General features: G+C 24.6%; 1 protein-coding gene across 3 annotated transcripts; it reads right to left on the reverse strand.

Moving 5' to 3' along the window:
- Positions 1-1,523: 1,523 nt before the first annotated feature.
- LOC113560043 (gustatory receptor for sugar taste 64f-like) lies at positions 1,524-10,352 on the reverse strand. Of its 3 annotated transcripts, none has more exons than XM_026965832.1 (9): positions 10,274-10,352; positions 8,964-9,159; positions 7,170-7,288; positions 5,789-5,974; positions 4,093-4,367; positions 3,006-3,160; positions 2,788-2,950; positions 1,816-1,905; positions 1,524-1,727 (listed from the first exon to the last, which is right to left on the reverse strand). In XM_026965832.1, the coding sequence occupies exons 2-9, from the start codon at positions 9,131-9,133 to the stop codon at positions 1,626-1,628; spliced, it is 1,260 nt and encodes a 419-aa protein (XP_026821633.1). In that variant the 5' UTR covers positions 9,134-9,159; positions 10,274-10,352; the 3' UTR covers positions 1,524-1,625. The 3 variants fall into 3 exon arrangements, with proteins under 3 accessions (XP_026821633.1, XP_026821627.1, XP_026821636.1); XM_026965826.1 differs by lacking the exon at positions 10,274-10,352 and adding an exon at positions 9,985-10,259; XM_026965835.1 differs by lacking the exons at positions 5,789-5,974; positions 10,274-10,352 and adding an exon at positions 9,985-10,259.
- Positions 10,353-11,491: the final 1,139 nt, after the last annotated feature.

Raw genomic sequence — 11,491 nt, forward strand, 5'->3', positions numbered from 1 at the left:
TCCCTTGTTTTCTTTTAAACTAAACGTGTTATAACTCGAACGAGCCACTGAATCGGATAATGAACTTTGTTTAAACTGCCGTTCATATCCAGATTCAATGAAATTCCTGTCCTTGAGATAAACGGGCTGGAAAGTGTTTTCGTTAGACATAATCAAAAATATGAAAACTAATGTCGTCCCTATGACACAACTAAACTCATCACACACGCCGTTTCCTATTTTGAATGTGCGGGGTTGTTAAATATATTCGATTGCTGAAATAAAGTGTTGGGAGATATTATCGGAATATCTGACACACGGAACACGCGCGTTATTAGAATACTTGATTATAGTAATTTTCGACGTTTTGAAATGTAATTTTATCCACACCATGAATACTTAATTTAAGTTCTATCTAACAAACAGGTTATGTTAAGTTAGATAACGCCTCTTAAAAAGTATACGTTTCTAGTGTATATATAAAATGTTTTTAGGATATAAAAATTACTATTATCAATTCACAAATACAAGAGTAGTTTTAATTTTTGTTTTATTTCGTACATTTTACATGCAAATATATATTATAACTACCGAACTGCACTATATTCTATATAATATTGTCAAACAATAATAATTTTAATTTTGTTGTAACTAATAATACTTCTCTTCGTTATTTAAACAATAAGTGTAAAATATAAAATATGTATGAAATCGAGTAAAATAACACAATTGATGGTTTCTAAATTAACTATTTTATCACGTGTATGCATGATATAAATCTAAAAAAACAAAGTTTTTAAACAAAATGCTATAATTTATTCAATAACAATAACAAGTCTTTTCAGCTATTTTTCAGTATTGAGTATAAGTACTAGAAAGATAGATACTATTTAAGATACGTTGTATTAGCCAAGGTCTTAATCGTTCAATATCCACAATTAAATTTATGTATATTACTATATTGTACTATAATGTTAATGTAATAAATTTTGTTTTGTTTTTATGCCAACTCCCCCCCCCCCCCAATGACTAAATCATTTGACCGCCATTGAATATCCAATAATATAATCCTGCTTATTTAAAGTATTTGCTTATACCACCAATCACTATGTAGTCAATATAATCTTAATTAGAATCGTAAATAAATTATAAACCATTTTCAGTTTTGTTTCTTGAGTAAAACAGAAATACCACATAATAATGATTATACAATTGATTCATATTATTTCATACAGACGAGTATATGCAATTAATTAAGATTCACAAAATAACATGTTATTAAGCTCTACTTCAATAGTTCTAAAACTTAAAATACTAATCCTTATATTACTTTATAAATAAATAATTTTAAAAAAAATTAATAACTAGTAAATAATGTAGGTAGATTACAAAAATAATTTTTTTTTTTGTTTTTTCATAATATTCAATTTCTTTTAAATTATAGTTATTGATTATAATAGGATTATAATACAATATAATATTATTAAATATTATTTAATATTATCTTTTATTTATTTTTCGATCATACTAAATTATAGATTATTTGTTCAAAACTAAGTAAGAGATTTTAACAATACTACTTGTTATTATAGTTCTTATACTTTTTATCTAGAATATTTATAGGTATTAAATATAAATTAAAATAATTATGGACAATAAATAATAGTATTATTTTGATCATTAACTTCGCTATTCACACTGTTGAATTGTATTAATACGATCTCATATGTGACTATAGTCCCAGCAACCTTAATAATTGTAACAAAAAAGCATTTAAGCATAAGTAAACATAATTTTAAGGAAAACTAAATGAAGAAAACACATAATTTAACTAACCGTCAACATTAATGTTCTAGTTACTGAAAAAAAATTACATCCAGTCAATGCTAATTCATCAGATGTCACTTGCATTAGGAATCTTGCTACCTGGTATTAAAAAAGAAACCTTAATATTAATTTTTGTTAGAAAATTCCCTTTTAACTATTTTTTAAATATCCTTCTTTCACATTTAATACAACTATCCAATAAAGTAATATCGCATATTTTAAAAGTAATGTTTTAATATTTATATATTTATATGTAAATTTAATGTATAAAATACTATATTATTAATTAAATTAATTAACACTGTTTTTAAGTCTTAGTTATTTAAAATATTAATATGTCAACAATTGTAAATTAAAAATAATAATTTTTCTGTAAATATTGATAAAAAAAAAATACTTTTCTTTTTATTAATTTTTTTTACACTTTATAATTTAGGATACAACCTTTTTATTATATTTGAAATAAATAAATACATGACTAGACCGACTAAGATTTGATCATTTTTCGTCTTAGCTCTTAATCGTATTGAAAGTTATATTTTTTTTACATTTAAATCGAAATTACAATGGCGTGGTAGAATGACAAAAATACCATGGCAATAAAATACAGAATTACCATTTTTCCTTTTTTTATAGACAAATACGGTTAATATTTCACTCTTCTGTAAATTAAAATCAGTGTACCATATTTAATTTTAAGCAGGCTAAACAGTTTTTGTGTAGACAATTCTACTAAAAATAAAAACTTACAGCCTAAATATTCTAATAGAACTTTCAAAACATTTCTTTTTTTAATTTTTTTGAAAAGCATCTCGTGTTATTTTTATTTTTACAACTAATCATAATAAAATACTTTTTAATATTTACTTTAATATACTCAACAGTTATTTATTAGTAAGTAGTAACATAAGTTATATCATATTATATTCTTAATAATTAAAATTAATGTTTATTATACTTTTAAACTAAACTTAAATTCACCTCTACTCCATAACTTTCAGTCGGTACAGAAAATAGGATGGCTTTCGGTTTTTTGCTTTGATCGTTTATGGATGCGGCGTATAAAGATACAGCACATGTTCTTCCAACCAAATATGTAAATGAAAACACGAAGTAAATAGCCTCCCAAACATCGTGCATTGGTCTGAAAATACGTTTAGCTTTAATATAATTTACATAAATAATAGTAATTTGCATACTTCAAACTGTTTAGAAGCTGTAAACAAATAAAGTACAAATTGTTAGCAAATGATAATAATATCACTGGTGACAAAAACTCATCAAAGTCTTTAGTTAACGACGCTAACAGGTTATATGTTTCTCTGGACTTCCGCCAATACGTACTTGGAAGTACCTAAATTTCAATCATTAAAACATGTACAATGTACATGAGTGTTACAAATGATAATTTAAAAAATCTAATATGTTAATTATATAAACTTATTATTATATTAAATCGTTTATAATAAACTATTATATAATAGAGCTTGCTTAAACTTGTAGACAATTTAAAAACAATTTTTGAATAAAAATTAAGTGATAAAATAATTAATGATAATGGATATTAAATTAATATTAAAACATCAAAAAAATGTTAAACTTTTCAATAGTTATTGTGGACTTGAATGTATTTTTATATTATAATCATTTAAGTATCCCTACTTTAGCGTATCAACCATAGACAATATTTTCGTTACCGATCATGTCGTAATATCATTTAGAATATGTTTAAAGCTTATATATTGTGAATATACAAAATTATTTATTAATTTATTTATAATCGTATTTTAAAATAGTATAACTACATTAATTTGATCTTAAATATGATATTAATAATTAATATGTTACTAAGGTCCATTTTATAAAATAATAATAACTGTACGACTTCACCCAAGAATAATGAACAATTATAAATTACTGCACTCAGTGTATTCTTGTCGTATATCTCAAATTACAGAGACACAGGCATGTCTCAATTTTATTGTAAATCACATCATGAACAGATCTGACCAAGTGTAGGTAATCCATCACATAACGGATACAATGCTTGGTGTATTTTGGTTTACGTAAAATAACGTCATAAGTTAAACGGCGTATCTCTGCCCGCAAAAATAAACAATTTAAAAAAAACGGAACATATTATGGTCATACGTCATATATAGTATTAATTTTTTTAGTTAAAACTGTTCATATAGTTTTTGAGTCGATGAACAACATCTTTTATATATATAATAAATAAAGATAATAATATAAATATATACCTATAGGTACTTAATTTTAACTAACCTTTCCTTTGACACTAGCTAGTTTTTGATTAAGCTGCTTAAATTTATCGGCCAAAGCACTTGATAGTATGATAATAAATAAATCCATATAATTCCAAGCACAAGCAAGCATAAAATTAAAAAGTCCCAAAGGTATTGCTATTACAAGTGAATAATTAATCAATGTAAAGACTTGTCGAAAAGACATGGAGAAATAAGCTCGAAAAATATCAAGTCCACCCGTCGAACAAGGAATTGCTTTCATTATTCCCGTTAAAACGGAAGCAGAGTGTTCAACTGTAAAATTTAAAATAAAAAACATCAAATTCAGCATTGTTGCATGGCTCAACCTCATTCTTTTTTTTCAAATAATACATTTTTTAAATTCTAATTTTTGGAATTTTCTAGTATACAAATAAAACATTATATTTTAAAATAATTAAATTGTATACCATTTAAAATTTTCCTTAATTTGTTGAAACTTCTATTCATGCATGATACATGCTAGCAATTTTTCATTATCAATTGTTGAAAAGATGATTTTTTAATTTTAAATTACCTGTATAAATCAAAATTCGAACGAGTAACTAAAGTTTAAGTATTAAAAATAATCGTCTGTAAGACTGTAACAATAGATTAAATAATACATATTGGCTCAACGATATAAAAAATTATGGTAAATTATAAATATTAATTTATTAAAATGTATGGTTATTTGTTTAAAAATATCGGAACAGTTATTAGCGTTTATCCATATTTGATTAGAAAATTAACTTAAGATTGTCATTACAGTCTAATAGGTATTTAAAACTATACATACCTATTAGACTGTATATTAGATACATATATTATAAAGATATAAAGATTAGTAATGCAGGAGCATCTCGTTAAATGTTCGAACTATAAAGTTAAATAAACATTTTCAAAAAAGCAACTCTTCAACAATTGCAATACTATAATATGATAATTCTCATTAAAATATAAATAAACATAAAATATGTTAAAATATGGTTATAGTATACTAAAAAAATTAAAAACCCGAATTTAACAAATGTACATTATTTAGCGATATAAATAGAATAGACATGCTTAGTGAATCAATTTGTAGACAAAATATCATTAATAAAAAGAATAACATAATAATATATAATTGTATTATTATATACACAACCTAATTGTATTTAGTCAAAATTCTCAATCATCAGATTTTCATATACTAACCAATATACCATACACCATTATTCATTAAGTATATATTTTTTTTATTATTATTATTTTAAAATGTATTATCTAATACAAAAGCATTTACACATTTTTTTTTTTTTGTTATAATAATAAATTATATCAATTATTCAAAATGTGTAATATAACATTAACATAATTTAAAATATTAACTATTGATTTATATTTTATCTTGACATTTTTATGTAATTTAATCAATATTAATAAACATGTATTATATTAATTAATAAATACGAATAAACTTAATACCTATGAGTTATAACTCGACTATAAGTATCTAATAGCTATTTACCAAGCAAGTGATAATCATTTATAATCCATAATATTTCAATATAAATGTAAACTTGATACAGGGTAGAACATCATATATAATTGTTAACTTATGTCTACAGTAAAATAGTAACTATTCTATAACATATTAATTTTATTATTAATTAGATTTAATTTAATAAATATTATTTTAATATTGCACGTACTTATAGCAAGCACCATTACAATACTTGTAAGAATTTTGAACTTAAAAGCCATTTTGGGGGGATAACCAAATTGTCTCATTTCACGTTCCATTAGTTCCCATTTTTCCATAACTTTTGGCCATTCCCTTGCCAAATGAATAAATATAATATAAATTACCAGTGAACTTCCGAAAAACATAATTTCTCCTATGAAATAAATAATATTATATTATAATATATATATATTGTAAATCACCACAATGTTAATACCAAAAAGAGTAAAGTTGTAGGGCAAAATCTGACTGACATTCTCCTTGTAGAACAATTACGGTTGGGATAGAAATCCCAATAACAACGTATACAATATAGCATTATAGTAGGTATATAAACAAATTTTTATGAGCAATATTATAAATTTAAAGATGTTTTACTATTTGATATCAGACGAATTTTTAACTTTATTGAAAATATTTTTTATCATTAAATTTTTCAAGTTTTATTTGTCTGAATGTATGCATATATATTTTATGTACCGAAGAACGATATTTATTGGAGTAAGAATGTCGATACATATACAATAATTTAATTTTGAAAGAGTAATTAAGTAGGTTTAAGTATTTAGGTCTAAATAGTGCTCAAACATTTACAGCCTTACAGGGTAACCCTTAGGCCTTCACCACTCTAATCAATTTATCTGAAAATTAAATGTTTTTATGAAACATGATTTTTAGTGCCCTACAATTTACGTTAACTTATAATCTAGGTCATTTATAGTGCGGTCAGTGAGGATCAATAAATATTGAAGGTGGGTGTTATAGAATTTTATAAATTGAACCTTACATATTGTCCAAATTGGTACGGAATAAAGGATGTTAAAGACAGACCAAAATTTGAATCAAAAAATTGGAATGCCCATCAGGTATTCTAATTTCAAAGCCATTTTAAATTTTTTAATAATTAAGGAGTTCAATGCTTCGTCATGTATTTACGTAAAAATAATTTCCAGTTACACGGTAAAATAAAATTATTAGTTGTTAAAAATAACTCAAATAATCTAAAAAATACATTTATACAACTAAAATTATAATCTACAAACTTACATTTATAATAATAATTTAAATATGATAAATAATACAATATAGTAAAACCGATAGATTTGATTAACAGAAAAATTGTGTATAATAATCAGTTGCACTCAAAATTTAGAGCTCGAAACGAATATATTATTAATATCATAGTATCGTTTTAATTTGTGTATCGAAAACAATAATTATTCACGTTAATATTTAATAATACTAAGATTTTGCATTACCTTCCAATATGTAAGTGAATAAATATATAAATAATTTTATAAATTTAAAGAAAATTAATAATAATTTTTTTCTGGAAACACAATCATTACCTGTGCTGTAATACGTCAGTCCGGTCATATATATTTTGATGAGAGAAAATGAAAGAATTAAGAGAGACGCAGCTATCACAATGAAGACATAAATAACTGTACAGCTGAACCAATTGAAACTAAAAAAGAAAAAAAGAACATAAAATATTTGTGATAATGTAATAAGACAATAATTTAAGAATATTATTTATTAACATAAAACGAATAGATAGGTATAACCTATTTGGCAAACATAAAACGATTCTAAGCAAAGAAAATACGCCTTTATTTTTAAGAATATTTTATTAATATATCGTTAATCATTATATTACTATAAGTAGTTTATTTTCCAATTAATGTGCACAATAAACTATTTAAAAAAATATACATTATGTATAAGTATAATATTATATTATTAATTATTATAAATTAATTAATAGCTATTATTAGCTCATAAGCAGAGCTCGCAACTTATAGCACTTGAAATCTTTAAAATAAGCGCTTAAAAAAGCACTTAAAAATATCATTTTAAGCATTCAAATAAGCATTTAAAAAACTTAAATTTGAACAAAAATATTTAATAATAAAGTAGAAACTAGACATAATTTGTAACTGTGCTAAAAATAATATAATTAAAGACTACAAAAAATATTGAAAGAAAATGATTAGGAAAAGTTTCTAACTAAAAAATCAAAAAAAATAAATAAATCTTTTTATTATAAAAAAATCAAACTTCACTTTCGAGACATTTTGCCTTATTGTTTATAGATTTTCTGAGGAATTTTCTGAAAAACCATAAAAAGTAGAAAAAATCGTCAGAAAAACTGGAAATAAGCATATTTTTAAAAAATCATTGAGAAAAGCACTTTCAAATTTCATAATTGAACGTGTTTTAACATGACGCTTCCATAAAACTCTGCTACATTTTAAGTCAATCCATAAAAATAAGCAAATGCTTTAAGTCCCGAGCCCTGCTCATAAATAAATAAAATGTACCATATAAAACGATGTAGGTTCTTGATATAGCATAGCTTAATCTTATAGTTTAATCTAATATTGAAATATTCCAAATTTCTACGATTAAGATTTTTTTAGTAGTAACAAAATAACAAAATCGTTTGATCTATTAACCCGATCAATCAAACATTTGAATATTTAATGTCAACTAAATTTCAAGTTCAAACAACCCAAAAAATATAACGGTTTAATAATTAATGCTTAACTATTTTTTAAATACTTCTAATTGAAAACTTAAGAGCAATTTTGTAATAAAATATCAAGCTTTAAAGATGTTCTATTAAAACTTTTATGAATTTTCGACTACCAAATAATTTACAAATTTTCTTGATTTTGACAAATTTGAGATTAAAATTTTTGATATTTGTTTTATTTTTGTAAGAAAAATGTATGAAGAATTATGTATTTAATTTTAAACTTTTTTCTATTTACAAATATTAATTTCATCATTGTTGGTACATAAACAAAAAAACCCTCAAACTTGAAAATCGAAGCAACTCCAAATGGTGATGAGTAATGACTGATACTAAAACAAAAAACAAAACCAATATATACCTTTTCTCAGAGTCTAAAAGTAATATCATGATGAAATAAATTGATTGAAGTATATGTTCATTGTTTCTATTACTGTTTATCCTGATGTATAATATATGTTACCTATATATAACTTAGTGTAAAATATTTTCTTTATATATCTAAATGTATTACATTATAAATATCATATTTTAAAATAGCATGTATGTATACTCATACAACTGTCAAATACAATTGAATAATTAAGTACACGGTTTTACTCACACTAAATAACTAGTATTTTTTCCTAAAATGCCTTGAACCGGTAAAAGAGCGCAAATTTGCGCTAAAATTAAAACTGGAGTGATGGCTCTGTGCAATGAATTTTCATCGCTAATTATGTTCATCCGAATATCATCTTCCAAGGCTTTAATTCTTACGTAGTTTACCGGCATACCAAGTTCGTCTTGTATTTCAAGTTCTGTGACAAAAGAAAAACACTATTAGGCATATATATTTCAAGTATTTGTGTAGCAGCATAAAACTAACAGGTACAATAAGATACATTGGTTTTCCCGTGAGGCTATAACCATTTTTTGTATTTTGTACACAATTTTGCACCGTTCGCCCACCTACTATATCATTATAAATGCCAATTTCTAACAATAAAAATAAAATATAATATACTAGTTAAAGCAGTAAGAGGTACTTTAATATCATAGAATATCATCAGTTATAATCACATAGCCCTCAGGATGCATTACTATTATTATGCTACTAGCACTCTCCTGTGGCCTAAATCCGTCAAATCCTAGGCGTTACCGGTAAGAGAATTCATGTATAATGTACCGGAGAGACTTTATCGGGACTAAATAATATAATAATTTATTGTTAACTTTAACAAAGCGCATTAACACCTTAACACCATAATTATTTTTATTTACAAATCTGTGTTTATGTAATAACAACAAATGGTACTGTAAAACTATGATAAGTAATTCTGATGTTCATAAAGTCTTATTCTAAACATTTTATTTTATTTAAAACCATTTAATGCGTCAATTCAGGTAACTAACAATAGTATATACATAAATAAATATAAAAAATAAGATATTATGACATTGCTTGTATAATATAATCGCAAATTATCAGTACTAGACAGACGGTATGTAATGTCGAATGGACCCTGCAAGTATTACTTTTATTACTTAAAAATTAAAACTAAAACTGGCTACTCTACATTGTATGCACTAAATAAAATTAATAATTTATAGTCATAAATGTATACAAAAATTGGTATAACTACTGGTATTTTTTTCCGTGTTGTCTTTTGAATTAAACGCCGAATCAGCTAACTGCAACGCACTCGGTTGAGGCTGCTGCTGTCCGTACGCGGACTCGGCAAAATCCCGACGCTTTAAATACACCGGTTCGGTATTATCATGCAACATTGTCGGGACGCGAACGAACCACACGCTACTACATTGTCAAAACGAACGAAATCATAAGTACTCTATACGAGGGGTATTATTTATCATCGTAATATATTTATGTGCACCAGATATTATAGCTATAGCGTGTCGTTTATTACCTACATGCGTTTTTTATATCATCGACATGACGCTCAATAGGTACCGTTTTATCTGCATAACGATCAAAAACGCAAGGTTAACATTAACACAATTAATATATTATTTTTCAATGACAATCGTTATTCGATAAGCGAAACAGACAACAATTGTGTAATGGGTGTTGTTGATGAAACGTATGATTATAACATCAAATAGACGTATGTTCATATCTAAAACTACATTATGTAGTAGGACTTTGTAATCGAAATAACCCATAGGCCATTAAAAAATTAAACACTTGAAATCCACATAACCAGAATGGGCAGAATGATTTGTTTTTCAAAAAACCTGAATCTAAAATCGCGGATAACCCGAAAAATGAATAATTTAAAATACATAATAATTAGTACAAGGAATAACTGTATTAAACATGTATCTAAATTATTATTTGAAATGACATAGGTACAAAAATATTTTGGGTCATTTATTCCATTGATAAGTTTGTACCTAGTTAAATAAATTATTTAAATTTTTATGATTTAAAAAAAATTAGTGTAATCAATACTCAATAGATAGGTGCTTAGTTTATTATGAACTGTATTTAGAACAATCAATATACGGTAGAGTATAAAATTAGTAAAATTATTAGTTAATAATCATTCGCTTGTTTCATAAACATTAATGTAGTTTTACCAATAACATGTATATCGAGATTTGTTTTTTATTATGATCAATTATTACCAATATATATATTATTAAGTATTTTAGTATTTATTATTTATAACATAGATGTATATAGGTAATATACATTTTAAACTAAAAAATATTAATTATTTAAGCGTATGCATATATTATATTATACATTCATCCATTCATGCGTAACTAAAAAACCTACAACATATTTTATAATATTATGTCACATTTAAAATGTTTACATAATATATATTGCAAAAAACCAATAATAAAACATCAAAATAGGCAGTACGAAAGCATGTTTTTACGGTCGATTTTTCGCTACCAGAACGGCCTCTTAATCCTAAATTCTATTTAAGAGTTTAGATACCTATCATAAATACATCATAATTGACTTTGGTGAATCAAAATTAATATCGAGCTTCTAAGAGACAGCAAACACGACTCAAACCCAAATATTATTATCACTTCAAAATTATAATATCGTAATTCGTAGGTATTAGCTCTATAACTACGACTATAATAAGATAGGTGTTAATTATTCAAAGA

This window comes from Rhopalosiphum maidis, chromosome 1, assembly GCF_003676215.2.
Source record: "Rhopalosiphum maidis isolate BTI-1 chromosome 1, ASM367621v3, whole genome shotgun sequence".
Lineage (NCBI taxonomy): Eukaryota > Metazoa > Arthropoda > Insecta > Hemiptera > Aphididae > Rhopalosiphum > Rhopalosiphum maidis.